The 21,670-nt window shown below is 41.4% G+C and overlaps 1 protein-coding gene across 1 annotated transcript in view; it reads right to left on the reverse strand.

The window, feature by feature from the left end:
• POU2F1 (POU class 2 homeobox 1) overlaps positions 1-21,670 on the reverse strand; it is a 157,122-nt gene that overhangs the window by 15,315 nt on the left and 120,137 nt on the right. The window contains exons 8-14 of the mRNA XM_059720598.1: positions 18,953-19,047; positions 16,349-16,522; positions 11,821-11,962; positions 9,160-9,305; positions 6,888-7,067; positions 2,596-2,701; positions 821-1,166 (exon numbers count right to left, since the gene is read on the reverse strand). Coding sequence (XP_059576581.1) covers positions 821-1,166; positions 2,596-2,701; positions 6,888-7,067; positions 9,160-9,305; positions 11,821-11,962; positions 16,349-16,522; positions 18,953-19,047 — 1,189 coding nt within the window. The remainder of the gene's footprint in view (positions 1-820; positions 1,167-2,595; positions 2,702-6,887; positions 7,068-9,159; positions 9,306-11,820; positions 11,963-16,348; positions 16,523-18,952; positions 19,048-21,670) is intronic.

Here is a 21,670-nt window from a genome sequence, read left to right on the forward strand (position 1 = left end):
TAGGAGAGGAGACAAAGACATGGGGAGGAACTATTAATTTCAGGTAAGACCAGTCCACTGTTCAGACATACACCACCATATAAAGAAAAAGGGGAAGGTAAGAGAGCAGAATTCAGGAGTCTCATTTTATAACTTTTCCTGTAATATCAGAATTTCTCACAGAAAAATGCAGCCTTGAATAGCTCCTTCATAGTTGCCTTTCAACACTGTGTTGAACAAGAGGCTTGAAAATACTGGCATTCCAACCGCACAAGTTAGTGTGGTGCTGGTGCAAGTTAGGCTCAAAACAACTACAACATTTTTACAGAATAATCATCACCACCTCACTACTTCAGATCAAAAGGAAATTAATAAAATCCTCAAGGAACTGTACAGCTACTCTTACAGTACTATTTTTTAATCCAAGTGCTGCGACAGATTGGTTTCCGATAAAAATTCAGGTGCCCTCCATATCAACCTGGGTCCCAACAAGAAAAAAATAAATGCAGAAGAGTGAAGGGGATTTATTCTATTTGCCTACAGTTAACAGTACAGTAGGTGCTATGATTTAGCCATGCATGATGAGTCAGAGCTCTCCTTGGTTTTATGCTCACCTCTGCCACTGGCTTTCTAAGTCATTTAATCTTCCTGGGCCTCAACATCCTCATCTTCAAAATGGATCATTTCTATTCACTACACTGGAGTGCTGCAAGGCTTAATGTATTAGTTTTTTATAAAAATACTGTGAGTGTCTTAGATACTACAAGTACTACGCATTCTATTACGAAATGGGGATTCCTATTTTCATTTGTCTTACAAGTGCACAACAGACCATCCTTACCCAGCTGCAAACTGTGAGGGTGCCATCAAGCCTGGATTTAGTCCCGCTGCAGCAGCCATGGCAGCGAGACTCGCGTTTGCGGGCAACTGTGCAGCTCCTTGTAATGCGGCTGCTGCCGCTGTTTGCAACCCTGATGCCGTCACCATCACCTGGCTGGTCCCAAGAGGGGAGGACAAGGGAGCAGAGGTTGTCTGTGTTGTGCTGGTCTCACTGGCACTAGATGCCTCTGAAGTGGAGGCTGAGGCAGAAGGGGAAGGACTCAGAGAGGGTGATGTCACAGCCGAGGAAGCCGGAGGTGCTGTAGAAATTACGGTTGCCGTGTTGTTAGAGGTGGTTTCTGTTGTGCCTGGAAAGCACATTCTAGTTAGAAGAGTAGAAAGCAGACACCTGAGCAGAAGTCTTTAGCATCTGGACTGGACAGCAGAGGTAAGATTAAGTGGAACAAATTTAAGTCGCTGTGGGACTGAAGAGCACAGTACCATATTTACTCAAGTCCAAGACAACCTCCCACCCATTTAATAAAAAGAAAAAAATCCCTTTGTCTTGGATTAGAGTACAAGGTGGTTGTGGGAACAACAGGTGCCTGTTATGGCTGTGGCTCCAGCCCTGATCCAGAATCAGACCCACAGCTGTTGCCTACCCCCAGCTGCCTATGCAATGTCCCCCCCAACCTGAGCAGGTGGGGGACACAGCAAGTAGCAAGTGCCAGGACATGCAGGCATGGGGGAGGGAGGGGAATCCAGTAGAGGAAGCAAGTTGTGGGGGGAAGCTTAGGTGGCAAAGGTCAAGTTGCACGGGGGAACAAAGGGTAGGGGTTAAGCTGCTCAACTCTCCCACTATCTGTCCTCATGCCATGCCCTTCCCCGTTTTCCTCACTGCAGCAGGGCTGGGAAGTGGGGCACAACTTTAAGACGACTTCCTCTGTTAGTTTAGGTTCCAGACACAGAAAATAACAACAAATATATCATTTTTCCATGTACAGAATCTAATTATTTGGGGGCTGTCTTAAATTCAGAGTCATCTTGGGTTGGGTAAATATGGTAAGTTCTAAAGAGAGATGGACTAGTGCACATGGATCTTGAACTGTAATTAAAATGGCTCTTCACAAAGAGGCTGGGTGGTTCAGTAGGCTGTCAATGGAAAATAGTGCCTTTTACTTCTAAGGTATACTTTTTTACACTTGCGTTGCAGCTAAAGACATATTGGAGAGTCACAAAGACTAAATTATTGAACACAGGCATGATGGCAGGACCATGCTGGGGGAGCTTGCATTGACCTCCACTATACCATTAATGCTACTGATGTGGATGATGATGATACTGCATAACAACAAGAAAAATTAAGAAGTCTCAGGTGAGAGTGGGGTCAGAGAAAGTTGATCAGTCTGGAGTCGAATCAAATCTTTGAATAGAGAACTAAAGGGACATTTTCTGTATTGTTTTGTGGATGTGTGTGCTTAAGCCACAAATGTATACATACACGACTTTAACTGAGCATATCTGAGACCTCCCAACTCATGCTATTTGGCACGGGGTACAGAAATTTGACAAGTGAGTTCTGGATGGAAGTTAAGCAACAGAATCCAACAAGTCCTAGCATCTGTCAAATGACAATACAATGTTGGAGTATATGAAATCTGGTACAATATTGTTTTCCTTAAACAATATGCTACTTGCTTGATAGGTACACAGCACTACTGGACAAAACTATCACACAAATTGTTTAATCGCTGGCTGCTGGGAGTTTATGAGTTGCTGCTGTGGGGTGTCTCTTACCTGCGACTGACAGACTAGTTACAGCAGCACTGGTCAAAGGGAGCACAGGGTTGACAGTCAGGGTAGTAGCTGCACTGCTTGTCACAAGGCTTGGCGTGGTTGCCACCTGGAGGTCAGAAAGGAACATAACTGCTCAGGTTCTGAGAGCAAAAAAATGCTTCAGGGTTAGTTACCAAAGTAGAGTTTCTTTCTTTCCATCATCAACTGAAGAGGGTATCAGGGGAAATACTACACAAATACATTTCTATTAAATTCTAATGCCTTGCTATTTCAACAGAAAATGTTTTGGCTTACATCACCACACCCTGACAGAGACTCTTTGGACCTTTCAAGTAGAAGTAGAAAAGGCAGCACACAACCAGTTAAGAGCAGCCATTTAAAATGATGGAACCTCACGCGGGGCTAGGAGTGACAAGCAATAACCCAAAAACAATTAGATAACTTGACCATGAAGGAAACTTTAAACCTCCCCTATTTCCACACACTCGCGACCACACTTTAAAGACCAGCTGGCCCTCTTCCACTGTACATAGGAACCCCTTAGTAGCCCAGTAGGACACAAACAGGTCCAGGTTTTACTTTAGGACAAAGTGCCAAAACTCAAAGGTACTATGAGGAATTGAAGAAGGAGGGTGTCCTTTCTGGCAAGTCAGTTCTGGCAGCTCTTCACTGCAGCTGTCTTAGCCTGCCCCAGGAGGAAGTAAGCCAGGAAGATTACATTCTCTCAGCAGCCCAGTACAGGACTGAAAAGATGTATGCCATTTCACTGAAATCTAAGCCCAGCGCAACAAAGAGGGCGATAGAGCTGCAAAGAGCAGCTGCAGCCAGAGGCAGTCAACACACATATGGTAGAGGGTCTTCACCTCCTCCTTGCAAAAAGGGAAGGCTGCCAATGCTGCCAGGTGGCAGATAAAGGTATCAGTGGCTAGGGCCCTGTGCAGCAGGTGCCACTGGATGGGCACTTGTACAGAGTGCACCAGGCTGAGCACACTTGCCTCAGCATCACTGCCACCAGGTGCTGCCTCTAGGCAGTGTCAGGACAGATGCAAGGATGTAAGCACCTGGACAACTCACATATATAGCGCCTTTCAAGAGAGATGCTTGAAGCAGAAACCCCAACATACACACTCCCCTCAGGCACTGGGAGAGATAACAGAGTGGCAGGCACACCACTCTCCTCACTGTCCACAGCTGGGACGACAGGCAACAACAAAGTTGGTATGTCCACAGAGATGGTCGGGAGGGCTTGCTACAGGCTGAGGTTATCCTCCAGGGCAGCTACAGCATCCTCAGGGAGGGCTGCTTTCACTTTGGCCAGGAGGTGAGCAGCCAGGCAGATGTAGTCCAGGCCCAGCCAGGAGCCAAGCAGACTGTACTAGATCAAGGAGGTGGACAAACTTGATGGTTTGTGACGAGACCAAGTTGACCATGAGGCTTTCTGAAACTCAGCTTGGCATTGTCAATGCAAAGTCAGGTTTTGGACCAATAGCTCCCATAGCATCTCAGGGAAAACTAAGGTGCCTGGCTTGGGGTCTAAGGCAGAAAGAGACCTGCCAGGGCCAGGCAAGGCCACAGCAGAAAGGAAGGAGGGTGTCCCCACTGAGGCAGTTGGGATCCAAGAGGAACAGCTCTTGGCTGCAGCTAAGGCTACACAGTATAGAAATGAGAAGGCTAGCTGGCACCAGGGGAATAGTTCACCAGCAAAGAGCAGTTGCTTAAGGGCCTATAAGTGGAAAACAGACACCCTGCTCACGAGATCAGTTAGGCGCTGATGCTCCTGGTGGTGGGCAGATGGAAGACAGCCCACTGGAGCCAGTGGTACCCATCCCAGAATAAGACTACAAGGAGCTTCTGGAGCAGGGATGAATGTGAACCCTGGGCACCAAGCCTGTACCTCAGGGCAAGAGCCATCAAACTGTTAATAGATCAGGACTCAGCTGCAGTAAGACAGGCTGAGCAGGTGCCAGCACTGCCACTGTAGCTGCTCCTTGAACTTCTCAATGAGGCTTTCCCAGTTCTGGGCCAAGTATAAAGGTGTGCTCAGGAAGACCTCCAGCACCTTTAAAATATCACAGATGCCCAGCAGAAAGGTATTACTTTCAGCCCAGTTAATGCAGGCTGAGGAGATATGTTCATAGGTGCGCTGACAGTCTATCAGCTTCTGGATGTTGTTCTCACTGCTCATAGAGACAGTTATATAGTTAGAATACCCATCACTTTGACTGGAGGGCTGACGATTAAGGCCGATGCTGATGGGAGGGTTAGGGATAGGGTTTAACCTGCCTGTCAGGCAATGGTGCAATGTGTGGAGCTGTGACTTGATGGTGAGGGTACAGCACATTCCAGAAAGGGGACTAACCTGCTGGATGCATCTGCACACAAGGCAAAGCACTCTGTTCACTTTTGGGAGGCTTGAGATATCCTGGAACAGGACCCAGATGGTAGAAGTGAAGGCAGACCCAAAGCCAAAGCCTTATAGCTTGAATACCTTCCATGCACAGCTACGTATTATCCTACTCTCTTTTCTGGGTGTTTTATCATTGCATATGTAGCACGTTTTACCTTTCCTTGACCAAACTTCACTTTGGTGCATTTCCTTCATTTAAAGGACCTCTGAGTTCAGGGCTTTCAAATGAAACTAGCATCTTAATAGAAGCAAGCTGCATATAAACTGGAAGAAGTTCAGAGAAATACCACCAAGATTAAAGGGCTGAAGGAACCAACTTACAAGAAAAGATTAAAAACAAAACATGTAGTTCAAGGATTAAAAAGCATATGTGCATCTAAGATGTGCTGTCCATAAGCACAGAACAGTGTTGGAACGGACATACATAACATCTGAAGCATTAAAAAAAAAAAGAGCACTAACCACAGTGAGATGCACAGCCCCCTGAATTGCTACTGCATATTCTCTTAAAGGAAGTAATAAACTCCCTTGTTTGTTACATTTGAAACATGGAGACGGATGGAGTAGGATAGAGCAGCTTTTAAGAAATGTTCTATGAACACAAAAAACTAGTTTTGAGGCACACTGCAAATCAACGCCAGCTATTATGAGCACATCAAATCTGTCCAATGCTTTATGCTTGTTTCCATCACACAGACCCATCAAGCCAAGGTCCCAATCCTTATTTTCAAGGCAGTCCATGGCACAGACCTAGCATGTGTACATGATCAACTCAAGTTTCTCAGCATAATAGAATTTTATACCACAAAAGTCTTAATTTTTCTGGGTAGGACATGGGTTTTAGGGCACTGAAGGTTTTAGGTGTACTGAGGAACTATAAGCCATCATAAACCTCACCACTGCGTTCCCCCAGGGCAAGAACAACTTCTACAATCTTACCCTCTCTTCTAAAAACACATTAGGGCATCTTTTTTTAAATGTATAACCCAAACACTAATGTGCACAATTATTTCCCTGATGAGAGGACATAGCCAATGCTAGTTATGTTATTTAATACAATATATTAGAAGGCACTCAGAGTCCACAGTGGTGAGGGTAGAACCTATACAGTACAGCTTTAGGCTACAAAGAATCCAGATGTGTTTAATTTTAGCAGTAGCAGCAATGGCAACAACCATTCTCCAGAAAAAAACAGACTGTCTTTAACAAAGGTAGTGGAGAAATAGAAGAAACTTGATGTGTCCATTTTGTTACCCATGTGTTCAGTAAATTTGGATGTACCTTGGGCAGACAAGTTTTGAAAATGAGATACAAAGATTACTTAAGCTCTTTTCCCACCTTGACATAAGTCATCCCTGGCCAAAAGGGACAAAAAGTAGTAGAGCTATATTTGGATGACAGTCTGCAAACTACTGCCTAAGAGCAGATAGAATCTACTACTGATGAAAAGCAGTGATGTGGCTGAACAAGATGGATGGGGTGGGAATAAGTTAACATTTTTCCCTTACAGAAAGGGCTTGGGTGAGTCAGCCAATCTGGAAATAAAATACAAACATGAATTTTGATCCCTTAGCATCTGTTTAAAGTAGTGATACAAAATGTAGTTGCCTTACATATTTAGCTGGCTATTAATTATTGCCAAATTAAATCAGGGGTTCAGTTTAAGGATTTAGGGTCTTAGAATGCGTGGATTTGCCACCTTTATCTTTTTTCAGCATATAAATACGGCATTTAAAATCCCATGCAAGAACACAGAGTAAATCTGTGCTTCTAAATGTTTTGCACAAAGTAGGTGAGGTGTATGCAATTCCCACTGTTGCTATGAAGTGAGGATTAAGTAGCCTCTTCCCCTTATGGCATGCCTCCTCAGCTTCTTGATTCTTACCAGTGAGGTTGGGCAAGGGAAAATTGCTTTGATGGGCGAGCTGCTGGTTCCACCACTACTGGGTGGGTTGATCCTTTTCTCCTTCTGGCGTCGGTTACAGAACCAAACGCGGATCACCTCCTTCTCCATGTTTAGCTGGTCAGCTATCATGGTGATCTCCTCCGAGGTAGGCTTTTGGTTCTGAAAAAGAGAAACAGTATTCAAAAAGCATGGAAATGACACTCTGGTATGTGCATTACAAGTCCTCCAGCAGCTTTGTAAGCTAAAGAACAGGAGGAAGAGATAAGCTGACCCCAAGCCATATGTCTTCTGATTTATCAAAGCAAATGTTGTGAGGGATGAATTAAGCAGAAACAGGATTCAGATACACCTGTGTTATGGCCTTTATAGACCTCATCCACGGTCCTGGCATCTCAGATGGACAGGATGCCTCCCATGTGGCATCCTCAACTCTTGAGGTTTCTTTCAAATGAAGTAGACTGTTTTTTCTTCGTGGCTGCCAGTAGCCAAGTGTGTCACCTTAGCAGTTCTCTCCAGGTACCCCCAATACTCTTTCTTCTAAGCGTCCCATTACTCTTCTGCTTTGCAGGGACTTGGATTATGATTCATCCTGCACACCAGACTGCAGCAAAGTACCTTACAAAAGCTACATGAAGTGAATGAAGCCTGAACAGGGATGATGTTTAGTTATTTTCTACCTTCCTATGTGCAGAGACATATCTCCCCTCCCCCCTTTTTCTTCTTTTTTGCAGTACACAATATTAGGCCCTACCCCATTGCCTGATATCTTTGAATTAGGAACTAATGAGAACAAGTTGGCAGGAACCAACAAAATGACACTTTTTAATGTATCAAAATTAGGTGAATTCTTGGCAAAAATATTTGTTATTCCACCTTCACCTGTAAAGACATTTTACTAAGCAGATTGAAAGATTGCTTACTTTAGCTTTGAATTTAAGCTTCTGTATGGCTTTTATGAGGCTATGTTGAAATAATGCTTAGTGACTGTTTTGCAATATACTTTTTCACAATTTATCAGATTTTCCTCACCCTTCTACGGTGAAAACACAAGCATATTAATGCACTTGTGCATACACAAGCACACAAATGCACATGCACACAGACCAAGGAACTGCAGATTTCAGCACATGTATTCAGAGTCATGGCTGAATGATGGTACTTTGAACTTACGCTTTGCTTTTCAGATGTGAATCAGCCGACGTTACAAACATCATGTCTCACGCCATGTCTGTGAACACACAAGTGGACTTTCCCGACTGTATGAGAGGTTATTCAACTTAGTTCATGTTACACAGTGAGTCACATAATGGACTCACTTGTGACACATTCAAGCAGTAGAATATAATTCAAAAGAGCTAGGAGAGCCCTGACTTTTATTTTATTCATTGTATGCGGTTTTGGCATATTGTTTCAGCCATCTTAAGGTGATGCCATCACCAGTGTGAAGAGCTTGAAGGCCACCAGGTTATATTGTGAATGGACACAAGTCAACAATGTGGGACATAATTTGAACTTGTCCACAAGGGCATTTACTTTCACTGCGAAGGCCACAGTGGTATAGATCTGAGGCAGAGTAACCCTGTCTAGTTCAAAAAACCATTGAGAAGTGCCCAATAATGGTGTGGCCAGTTAAATCCTAGTTGACTGACTGTCAGGTCAGAAATGATGTGGTGACTGATTGGTGTTTGTGCTGACGATTCTTTGTGCCACTGAGTAAAGAAAAATCAAAGACTTTTGAAAGGGTGGACCACATTGGATGTTTTGAGGGAAGCCAAGCTACTGGCAGGTGGAATATGTTCCTTATGATCATGACTCACATTAAATGACACAGACTCGCAATATACTACATTTTAATATGAGGGAATTTCAAAAAGTAATGGCAATTTTTAAATAAAACAATTTTGTATGCTATGATAATTTACTGGACCATACCATTTTTTTATGTAGTCATAGATGATGGGTCTGTTAAAAAATGTCGCCATCAGCATTCCCTGCTGCTGTGTAGTTTCCCACTCACTGCATACATAATGGTTTTATTTCAGAATTGCCATTACTTTCTAAAACACCCTCATATGTTTAACATACATCGTAAATATACTATATTGATTATATTTCCATCTCCCTTGATGTGCATTTTCCAGTGTCTACTTGGTGCTGCTCCTAAATGGAGAATTCTTTCCTCTCAAGGGGCATGCTTTTGGGCAAAGCCATTATTTCTACATGGACCAGGCACAACAACAGGCTCACCAACCTCCAGGAAACTCTTCTCTAAGGCCACACGTATGTTGGTCTCTATGCTGGTGCGTTTCTTCCTCCTACGGTTCAAGCCCTCGATTCCCAGCCCTGGGGAATTCAGGGCACTTGGGGTGGAGAGAGCTGAATCAGATGAGAGGTTTTCTGAAAGAGGAATAGAGAGCATGAAGCAGCAGGAAATTATGCTATTTCAATGCACTGCAACCTAATGCAAGCATCCCTCATATATAATGACTTGTGTGAGAGAAGGCAAAAGGCACCCTGTACTTGTTACAAGCCCAGCAGGGTTCCTTCACAACACAAACATTCAACCTTGAGATGACCAATTATACCTAAAACGGACATGCTTTGTGCAGGGCCTGTTGTCTATGCCCTGCACTTCACAACAACGTTAGTTTATTACATCTCTATAAAATATCTTTCATTCCCATCTTTCTCCCTATTTTATTCTGGCACATGGTTGGAAACATCACCAAACTGTCTCACAAGCCCCCAGTAAGACATGCATTGTTTTGGGAAGGCAGAATGAAGAAGAAAATAAAGACTTTTTTCCAGAGTCATGGCTGAATGCTGGTCACATGGAGCAAGATCAGAATCCACCTGCCAGTGTCACTTGCCCACCCTTTGGTGCCCAGTCAAAAAGTAGACATTTGACCCTGTCACAATCACTGCCAAACTGGCAGTAGCTTATGGATGAACAGCCAAAAGCTGCTGCCAATTCAGCAGCAGCCTTGGCAGGGTTACATTTCTAGCTTTCAGCTGAGCAGCAAGGGAAGGGCAAATTAACCCAGCAAATGGACTCTGCTCCTGTTCCAAGCAGCCAAAGGGGAGCACAGCTTCTACAAGCCATTCCAGCATCCCCATACCTCCATTCCAGCACAGAAATCACATTTCCTCACTTAAGATGGGCACCCTAATTTTGGAGAATTAATATTTGGGGAAAAGGTATATTTGTATGCGAATAAATATGGTAACTGACATAAAAGGCAAATGACCATTTTCACCAATGATTCTTTTTAAACAATCTCCAGACAGCCTTGTTCTGTGAGCTATGACACTTGTGCTGTTGTCTAAGCCCACCAGCACAGAATGCCTTCCCCTGCTCCCCTCTCTCAGGGAAGGAAGAAGTTTGTAGTTAGTTTCAGTAGTTCATCCACTTTACTCCCCAGGTCTTAGCTGATATCTTTAGTAGGCTGCCTACTGGCTGCGAGGTGATATTTACCTCCCTGATTCTCTTCTACATGGTTCTGTAAGATAGTAAAGGAAGGTTATAGAAACTGAGTTGATTTCCCCTTGTGGAAAAAGACAGAACAAAGGGAAGCTGCAACAGGCCGTATTAAGACAGGGCAACTGAAAGTGTCACGCTCCTGGCTGCAACAGAAACTTGAATTTCAGCTGCAGAATCCTGGAGTTTACAGGGCCCTGGGTGAGATGAATGGGTGGGGCAGATCACACTGCTCAGCGCTTCTGTTCTAAGCTCTTTGCAGATTCAAATGGGCACATATATTCAGCCTGTATTTTCAAGGTTATTTTTGCAATTGTAAGGGACAGAAATGTATTTATTTTAAATGAAAGTTGAGATTCTGGTGGACAAATCTATAGCAGTTAATAAATTCTATGACAAATCCTATGATCAGAGAATAGATGAGCCGTTGCTAATAATGTTCCTCTGTGTAGGTGTGCCTACTTAGGTTTCAATCTAATTCCAGCTGAAGTCAGTGAAAGCCTTTTCATGGCCTATAATGGGAGGCATATCACACACCAACATGTTCACCAAAAACCCAGAAATTTCATGTCCCCAGGCCAGTAAGTTTCTATTGATATTTCATGTTGGCAGACAAATGCAAAGCCGTGAAGAACTCAATGGAACTCCCCTGTTTGGATATTATGAAATAACATTTCATCGGCACAGTTGATCAATTCCAAAATTTCAGTGGACAAACTAGACATCAACATGTAGAATCCTATTGCTTTGGTGAAAATAAAAAAAAAACCAGAAGTTAAAAAATGAGGGAATTGCAGAATCCCTGCCATCTGAATAGAAGACCATCAGATTCTGCTAGACTGAAGATCGAATAACTGATGGATTAACACCCGTAATAACACTTAACCCATCTGAACTCTATTCATTGGCCTTAACAGAGGCTGAAATGTTGATACCATAAATGGTTTATCTCCCAGTAAAGAACAGTCCTAAATAATAATGGGCAGAAGAAAAGGGCCATGGAGAGCCCCAGGCATGGGTGAGAATATACAGAGGCCCAGCTTGATGGAGGGAATGATTGTGGAGAGTTCCTAAAACAGGGTGAGATGGGAGGAAACCCAGGGGACAAGCAAGGGGGCTGACAGGAAGTGTGTGTATGCAAGGTGCAACATTGTGTGCAACAAAGACTGCTGACTGAAGTAATAGCACATTACACCTCTATGAACTACAAGACCTAGACAGTTTAGAATTCATATGCATATATGTACACTAAAAAGCATGGCATATACTTTTCCCTCACTCCACCCAATGACACTGACTGTAGAGCCCATATGAGCGTTTCAGAGGCTTTTTATTAACAAGCCTTGTAAGGCTGAAACCAAACAGATCAGCAAAGTATTTTTTACGATCCCACTGGGTTTGTGGCAGGATTGTGAGATCTGCTGACTTGCTCACCTGCATCATTAAGCCACTTTTCCAGAAGTGGCTTTAACTTGCACATGTTCTTAAAGCTGAGGTTCAAGGCTTCAAAGCGAGAGATGGTAGTTTGGCTGAAGTCATTTCCATAGAGTTTGCCCATAGCGAGCCCAACATCACCCTGCACAGAGAGAAAGAAAAAGTACTCATTACCACAAGATTCTTTGCTACAGAAGCCCTTGCTGTTCCCCACACAGCTCTAGCTGACAGACAGGCAGGCATTTGTGTGCTTTCATTGTAATCCCATTGCACACTAGGAATTCAGGTGTACAGAAATTTGCTCACTGCTAAGAGGACTTGTGAGAAAGTAGATAATCATGAATTAATGTGATTCTTGCCTATCCTCAACTTCCTAAGTTTCAAAGAGGTGCAATGTGTTTTGCTTTGGTCTCAACAGTAAAATCACCGGGCACCACATCCCACTTAGTATTAAATCATAAGAGTGTTTCCTCTAGTAAAAGATACGGTCAGGGATCTCTTGCGAACTGAGATGAACACATACCAACTTAGCGTCAAGGAAGAAAAGTTCTCAGCTGTCTCGTTTGAATTCACTGAGCTGTTAACCCCCGGTCACTAGTCAAACTTCCAACAAACTGTGAAAGGATTAAGTTTGGCTATGTGCCACCATCATATTTCAAGGACATTATAAAAGGTGCTCATTTGTTTCAACTGAACTTTATCTTGCCATGTTCACATCAAACATCTCCATCTAATCTCTATTTTAGAAGCAAGAAAAAAGTTGAACTACTCCCAATAATGACTACCATGGGGTTTCCAACACCATCACACATCTGTCAAAGGGAAATCAGGAAGCTTATAGCCAAAGCCTGACAACTGCTGCCATTTCTACATATGGCATTATTACCTCTCCAAACTCATTTTTGGCTCCATCTCAACCATTCTGCTGGCACTTGCATTTATACATATGGATCTCAATGTGTTGTGCGCTCAGGAGTGAGCTGTTATCAAATTAAACTAAACAGGAAGTGGTGTCATTATTATTTGGACTAGAGACCTCCAAGGAAAACCCCAGATGGTTGATTCTTTAGCAGGTGATACCCTATTCCCTTAGTTAATACTAAGGCATTCCCTCTGCAGACACTCAAAGGCACTGATATACTTGTTGTCATTTTTTAAAACTAATTTGAAAATTTAGTTCCTGACTGTGGTTATTGAAAAACAGTCTCTTAGTACTTTTTCCAAGTGCAGAGGTGCTGCCCATGGTGTAAACTTAATCCCATTTAGAGAAAATGTATCATACTACAGAAATAGTGGTTTGCATCCATACCATACAATTTTACAACAATTTTGAAAGGTCGTATAAAGAGACTTTGAGAGGATTGGTCATGATGGACACAGTTCAGTTTAATATGCCATACAGCTAGATTGCAAACAGTACTTGCTTTATTTTCTCCCAAGGCAGCCCCACTACCAGAGACTGGTCTCAACAAACTAAAGGAATGCATAGGGGTTACTTTCAAACCAACAACAAAGATTTTAAAAAACTAAGTTAAAAAATGAATGTACAAAAAATTCCCTCCAAAGATGGATCACAATCACTGATTGTTCATCAAGCTACTTGGGCAGAAGAAAAATTGGGCAACACCTTACAAATATGGCCTCTATCTGTCCCATGATTCTGTGTATTCTGAAGCTCATTGGTTACTTCATAGAGAATTGCATATAGGCTCTAGAAGAAAATCTTACAAGTTAAACTTTATTTTGGAGATGGGTGTTATTTGTATATAGGCTAGTGAAAGTTGAGATATTCTCTAGCATCCTGACCAAATTCCAACTCTGACTTTGATATCCTTCCTACCAATATTTGCTTTTTGATTTAAGCAGAATAGATGGTTAACCATTTCTTTGCAAGTGGTTTTCCATGCCAAAAGGTGGCAGCACTCCAGAAGTAGGTGAAGAAATTAATGTATGGGGAAAAACAAAAAGTCACCAATCACTGAAATGGAGGATAAAGCCTCTTTTCAGCAAAATTTGAGGAAGCCATTTCACAGGCCAGTGACGATAAATATGAAGCACATTACAATAAGTTTCATTTCATGACAGTACTACCAACAGGCCAGAAGAGAAGTATCAATAATTAATATCCACATGACTGTATGCTACTGTAACATTTAACAGAAAATATTAAAATATGCAAAATACTGCACTCCCCCCATAGTCTTCATACACACTGACTGAATTTCCAGGATTACCAACTCATACGTAACATTTAATTTGGGTTTGGCATAGATCAAACAATAATCTTTAAGGAAATTAAATTCCTAATAATGTACAAATAAATAAACAAACACACACACACAAATAGAAGTTCAACTGCTTTTATTAGTTATTTTAAAATATGGTTCCAAAACCCCTGAAATGCAAACCCAGTTTGTTCCGTTACCCCAAAGTGGAACAGACTAGGCAATTAATCTGTAATGCCAACGAGAGCCTTATAATTATTTAAAACAAAACAAAACAAAACAAAACAAAGTAAATCTGGCAAGTTTGAAAATATCCTGCTGTGCTATTGGCAATGAACTTCTTTTATCCTTGAGCATGCAGTTTAATTATGTGTCTATAGGAAACCTAAGTAATAAGAATCCTTAATTACTACCCAATTACGCAATTAGGTAACAGTTATTAGAACTGCTTAATTATATACATATTTACTGAAAGAATAGGAAGGATTGATGAACTACCATGTTCTAAGTTTGCCAGAAAAAATACTTTTAAGAAGAGAAATTTAATACAAAAAACTGCCTTTGTATATAACGCATGGTTTGTGATACTACAGCTTTAAAGCTAAGGCTGAAATGCAATCCTTGAGCTGTCATGTTCATTTTTCCTCCTCACACTACTAATTCAGGACAGTATCAGTAAGGAGAGTTAACCCTTAACTTAAAAAACCCTTGTTTCTGCTGTATAATTATTTCACAATAGCACAGCAGGGCAGGCTAAATGTCACAATTAAGGGTGATGGGCACAAACCAAGGCCCCCTTCATCAGGCTACAGGGGAACTATTCTCTTCTATTCTGGCTCTTATATTGCACTCACCACCACAGCATGTGAGTGCCTCCATCTAGTGGAAAGAAGGAAGGGAGAGAGGCACACTATGCCAACAAAAAATGCATTTCATTTTACTGAGTACGTTCTGTTCTGAGCTGTAATTAAGTTCTGCCAAGAACTTCCATTATGAACCCTGATTTTTTCAGGCATTTAGAAGTTTGCCAGAAAAATACGCCTGACCTTGGCACATATTTTCAACTGGAAGGGTTTCTATATCCTGCATTCACAAAGTTGGACTGACTACTTTGAGGACAGATTTTTTAAACATCTACTTCAGACTTTTGTTTGCTCTTTCTTCTAGCAAAACACACCAATGTTTAACAGGGTGCTGCCAACCTGAGTTCTTGATCTGGACAGATTGTTTTTTCCTTCAAAATTAAAATATTTAATTTTGATATTAAACAGGAATGGATTCCTGGTTCCAGGCAGCAGCTCCTGTTACCAAGGGGATAATGGAAACTATAATCAGATTTTGCACTTACAATTTATACCTTTCATCTAATAACCTGTCATAATTACTTTCTTCAACTTCATCCCAAAGTATACTGCTGCTCTGCACCACCCACCTAGTTGGATGTCACCCTCCTGGTTTAGGTCAGAAGGCAAGTGGGTTTTTGCTGTGGGAAGCCTTAGGGTAATGGGCATGCTTTCTCTTAGTCTTTTCCCAGTTCCCTGATCCTTACTTTTAAGCACCATCTAAAACACTTGATTGTATAGTGTTTTTTCCCCTTTGTTTGTTCAAATGAGTTTGTTTCTTAAGAAATAATGAGTCCTGGAACCTAGTTCATTGGTTTAACTACTAACACAACCCCTTCCTTTTCATTTGTGTTCTTACATGAACTTGATGGAAAGAAAAAGTTGGTTAATAAACTTGTCATTACAGAAATTAACTTAGACATTATTCCAGGGACAATCAGACTTCATCCACCTCTGCCATTTCAGCACTTGTTTGGAGACCTTGACAAGCCTTAAATCTCAAATACAGAACCACTAAAGTTTAATGGGAAAATGTGTTTGAATGACAAAAACCCGTCAACATCCCAAGCAGCTTCACAATTCTGACACTCTTTAAACACTTAGAACAGTTAACTATGCTATTATGATTTTAGAAGGTTGCACTTCTGAAGGCAGCTTTTAAAGTGTTTTGACCTATTCATTTTAAATCCTGTAGACTGAACAGTGCACATGCAATGACAACCTGAGCTGGTAAATGCATGCACCTGCTGGGAAAATGGCTACCCTTTAAAACCAACAAGGGAAAAAGGAGGATGTGTTCAGCCTTTTCTGTTCTTTCCTAGAAATCCCCTACAGAAAGTCAAGAGCTTAACTCTATGTAAGAAGGCACTGCTAGGAAGGGGTACTATTGCACCCTCCCTCCAGATTTGAAGGCCAAGGATTTAACTCAATATGGGGAGGCACTAAGGTGCTCAGTTTTACCTGAGTGAATCCAAGTTTGATCCGTCTTTGTTTGAAAGTCTTGGCAAACTGCTCAAGCTCCTCAAGGTCACTGGGCTCCTCCAAGCTGGGAGTGTCAATTCGCTTTGGTGTTGACTGGCTCTGTGGAAGTGACTGAATGGGGGTCGCTGCTATTGTGCGTGTTGGGGTTGCTGGCTGTTGACAGGAGACAGGAAGAAGAACATTAAAAAAAAAAAACTTAGGCCTTTATTCATTTATTTATTGAGAACATACAAGGAAGATAAATCTCATTAAGAAGCCAGATTATTTGATGCCAGGGTTTTGCCATTTCCATTCTCCTCCAATATGGTCATCACAATCCACACAACTGTATTAGTATTCAAGGAGGTCCGGGTCAATGCCAATCAGGGAAAACAGTAATGTGCAGCATACCAGCTTACCAATGGCTTCCACTTGCAATATAAGCTGCTCTAAGGAGAGCTGCTCCATTCTTGGTTGGTTCAGATTTACTCTCTTTTCAGAGTTTGGCACTTATCCACTTTTCTGTATTTTAAAATTAAATTTGCTGTTAACACAAGATGCCAGATAACTACCCTACAAACTCGACTCTCTCATTCATCCTCAGGAAGGATACAGCACAGGCATCAAGGCAAGTTGCTCTATTGCTGTTCACGAGCATGAATCAACCTTGACCTAACAGGATCATTTACGAGGGAGGCATTACTTCACTCTCCTCGGCCCCTATGTTGAGACTGACAACAAGGAGTGTAATGACAACGACATCAAAACATGAGGAACTGTAACTGACTGAAAAAGGTTCTTGACTCTGCAGTGTAACTGTATAACTTCCAGTAATCAGCAGGAAGTATTCGATACTTTACCACTAGTCCACAGATAGTAAGTGATATGGTTAGAATCCGAGATGTGCACTGTAGATACACTCTCAGCTGAGGATCCATGTAAATAAAACACATTAAAAGAACCTCAGGGTTTGCACAGTTCAGGTTATCACATTTTGTCTGAATAGTGCAATTTTTTGACATCTGATTGCAAAACTTCCTCCTTGCAGGGAAGCAAATTGTTATGAGGCAAAAATGAATCCTTTCCAATGGCCGCATTTTGCTTAGTGCTGCTGAGACAGGAGGTGGCTTTATACTTGTTTTAAGCCCTTTGTCTAGCATTGAGACTGCTCATACATCCAGCACAACTCAGAGCTGTCTTTGGCTATTCTGAACCAGCAGAAGAGGCCAACCTTTTTGGAAGGTTTACCACAAATTAGCCCTGCAGCCTCCATGGGTGTCACTGCAATCCCTTACCCCTGTCTGGTTTGTGATTTTTCCTTCTGCTCCCTGCCCCAGCTGCTGCTGTTTTTTCCTTCCTGCACTATTTGCCGCTGTGCTGCCTGTTCCCTTCCTAGTCTGCCATAAACCACTTGTGGCACATGTGCCACACACTGGCCACCCCTGTTCTACATTGCAGTGACTTGTAATGGCCCCTAGACGATGACTCCACAATGCAGCAAGACTCCATTTCAACTACAAAACAATCTCCATCTAGCTCTTTAAGCTGGCTTGCTTAAGTGTTACCACTTTTCTGCAGTGTAGAACAGATGGTAAGAGGTAGGATTTGGCTGACAGTCCTGAAATTCTATTGTTTGAAATATAACATGCCTACACAGAATATTTTCCACAATCTTGTAAATGTGTCAGGAACTATAATGTTTTAATCTTACATTCAACTATTTCTCATAATTATGGCAGTATCTCTTTACTGAACTTCATTTTTTATAACTTCAATTGTTCTCCCTCTAAGTTCTGTTTTAATAGAGAATGGGTAGCTAATTGATAATCAAGCTGTAAACTACATAGTAAGTTAATTCAACTATCCTAGACTGTATATGGGAAGTGTAAATGGTAAGAGTACAATTTACTATGTATTTTTCACAGGATTTTGATTCATAGAGTCTAGTACATCCATATGATGCTGAAAATACTAGAAGCATATCCATGTTAGCAAAAAAATATTGTATGTTACGTTGTATATGAGAAACAGCACAGTTATATGGTTAGAGAATATTATAAAAACAAACATGCAGAAGCAGAGTTGCAGGTACACTGCAAACTTAAGAAGTGGCATTAAATTCTGAACGCTTAATCAAATTTGTTATCATTTTCTTAATGGAATATTTAAGCAATATTTAGCAATATTAAACAATATTTAATATTTAAGCAATTCAATTTTTAAAAGTAAGTAATGGATAAATCGCTAAAAAAAGATGGCTCGAAATAGGAACATATTATCCTACAAACAGGGGGATGTTTAAAACTGACTCAAACCACAAAATCTTCCACTTTCAGAAAAAGACCAATCATGGACATTTTCAACCAAAAGAATAAAGAGTTTGGGAAATTATAAGTGAATAAAAACGGAGTTAATTTGAATGGAAATTGTTAGGCAGCTACAACAGTTACTGCTACTACCAATATAATGTAATCATCTAGAAAGCTAAAAACCTATAAAACAGGTCACAACATCTACTATGCAGCTAACATTTAGGTACCCTTCACATGCATTAGTTTAAGGCCCCCAAAGAACTGCTGACAAGCTGCAGAAGGGAAGACTGACCTGCGAGGCAAGGGTGATGCTTGGCTGAGACTGCAGGAGGTTGGCTTGGCTTTGCTGAGGTAGTTGCGTTAAGAGATTCTGCGCTTGCAGGAGACCTGGAAAGAGAGGAGGGTGATTTGGAAAATTATTTCAAACCCTTTGAAAAGGTAGCTTTATGCAGCAGTAGCCAATTAAGTAAAACTGATGAGACACTGTGGGGAGGGAGGTGCAGGTTTCAGCCTCTGTTCTCTTCTTTGGTTGAACATCTTTAGCATCTTCTCAGTCCACATTTTCCTGAATTCCTCTAAGAATGGGGGAAGGGGAGAATCAGATCGTGGCACGGAGCCTGGGACATAGTACGAGATGCCTGAGGCAGTGCCTATATTATAAGTAGGAATTATTTATTATCCTTCCAACTTACAGCCTTTGAAGGTACATCTTTGTTGCTTCTTTCCAATTCAGTACCTAAGCAGCTAAGTGGCCAAGGGTTAAATGGCCAAGTAAAAATAAATTCAAATAACTGATGATCATTAAATGTTATACTTTCCAAATGGAATTTCAGTGGTCAGACTGTCCCTTCCTCATCATCCCTCCATCCAGAGAAGGTAAGTGGCTTCAGCAGAGTAAAGTAGTATGACAGACACAAGGAGAAACGCATCTAGATACTCTTTTTCTTGTTTCTCTCTTTTTTTTTTTTTTTTTTTGAATCAGCAAAGGAAACTTTAGAAAAATTAGATGAAGTTTTAGAAAGGTACTAAAAATTGTTTAGGTGTTGCATGATAAAAGATACATTTTAAAGGGAATGCAGCTTGGAACCCCATCTAATGAAAAAGGAGAGGCATTCAAAGAGCAGTCAGGCACAATGACATCAGTACTGGTTCCAGGTCAACAAATTACAGCCAACTGTAAGCACTAAAATGTAACTCAAAAAAAGGGGATCTGTCCCATGATGCAGCCAGCTCAGAAGGTATTTCTCCTTGCAGGCAGGAATTTGCACTCTATGAAATATTTCAGGAAATGGAAGAGTCTTAGGTCCTAAAAAACAAAGGCCAGAGGAAATTACCCTGCACATTTCAGGTGAGAGAGCTGGCATCTAACACACAGGTACATATGTGCACATAACTGTTTCTGTGGAAGGAGTTAGCCAAAGGTTGGTTTTAATTTCCAAGAACTAAAAAGTTTTTCTATACGAAAGAAGTAAAATAATACTGTATCTGGGTGATTAACGCTTTTTGGTTTTTCTCACCCTTGTGTCACTTTGTCCAATAGTGAAATGATTGGTGTTATTACTGAACTATTGAGATGCAGTGTTTTTGTTCTTTTAATTAGCACGTTATTAGCACCCAGTGCTTTTTAACTTCAGAGTAATGAAAAAAAATGCAGAAAGTTTTGACACGTTAAACTTAAATTTGGTGCTGATAAAGCATCCAAGGCTGTATCCTCTCTCACCTGTTAGGTACCAACATGGTGCCACCCTGCTCCAGCCTCTGATTAAAACATTAACAAAAATTTTTTTAGGACTAAAATCACAGAAGTAGCATGTAGGAGGACAACCCATCTACTTTTTGCATTAACTGTTTTTCAGGGACTCAAGTAGGATAGCACAGGATCACACTCACATATCTAATAGGTGAAATAAGATCTGGTCCTTAGGATATACAGTTGTGGAGAATAAAGCCAGGTGTTTAAAGCAGAGAAATGTTACAGAATATACAGTAGCAGTAAAACCTTCCCCTATATCCCTCAATGTGCTTTAACCCTGCCTCTGAAGGACCACAGAAAGTGGGTATTTAGCCTCTCTGGTCTACTTAATCCATGGCATCCCTTGCCAAACTAGTGCTAATTTGTAGTGATGGTTTTTATGATGCTGATAGCTCTCCACTAGCAATCTGACAGAAGGAGCCCTAATTTAACCAGTAAATTACTGAACAGCCATTTAATAATGAATTCTAAGTGGTTACTAAGAAAGCAAGCATCACCAAGGCAGCCTGGGCCTCTTTGGTGACCTAACTGAAGCTGGATAAAGATGAGATTTTTATGCTGGCATTATCAGATTCCTTATCTGCCTTTAACATCACTAATCATGAGGTGTTGACTCATTTGGTGACTTCTGCAGGTGTAGATGGTGCTGTCCTTTGGCACTTTTGTTCTTTTCTCTCAAAGAAATCCCAGAGATTAGAGCTTTTGGCAATATCCCTTTTGCCCTAAACTCTGAGCACAGTAGGGTTTAATGGGTACTGTTTTTCCTCACATGCACATTTTAGAAGGATTCATGTAGAAGACAAACTGAAGTGTCTGAGCATGATACAAATGCCCATGCTTTTTCTACTGACTTTGTCCACTGAAACATTTTTGTCCATCTCTCTCAGTATCTAGCAGAGATCAGAGATTGTTGAAAGACGCTCTGAATAAGAATGAAGTAATGATCCTGCCACTAAATTATGAGAATGAGTTCTCTAGGAAACTACACCTAAAAACAATTCAGAAACAGAAGCAGAAGGAAGCGTCAGTCTGCTTCTCACCTTGCCGCAAAAACAAGGGTACTCTAGGATCTGTGTTACCAGCTCGCAGGTTTCCATCTTGACTTGTAAAACACTAAAAGTACTGAGGGGTTGTGGGATTTTAAAAAGCAGCAGCCATAATCTGCGGCACCTTAGGCTGGTTGTTTACGGATGACTTCCTAGGAACTCTGCAAAAGGTCCTGTCCAATAAAGTAGTCCTGTACTGAGAAAAGCAGAA

This window comes from Alligator mississippiensis, chromosome 1 (genome assembly GCF_030867095.1).
Source record: "Alligator mississippiensis isolate rAllMis1 chromosome 1, rAllMis1, whole genome shotgun sequence".
Classification (NCBI taxonomy): Eukaryota; Metazoa; Chordata; order Crocodylia; family Alligatoridae; genus Alligator; species Alligator mississippiensis.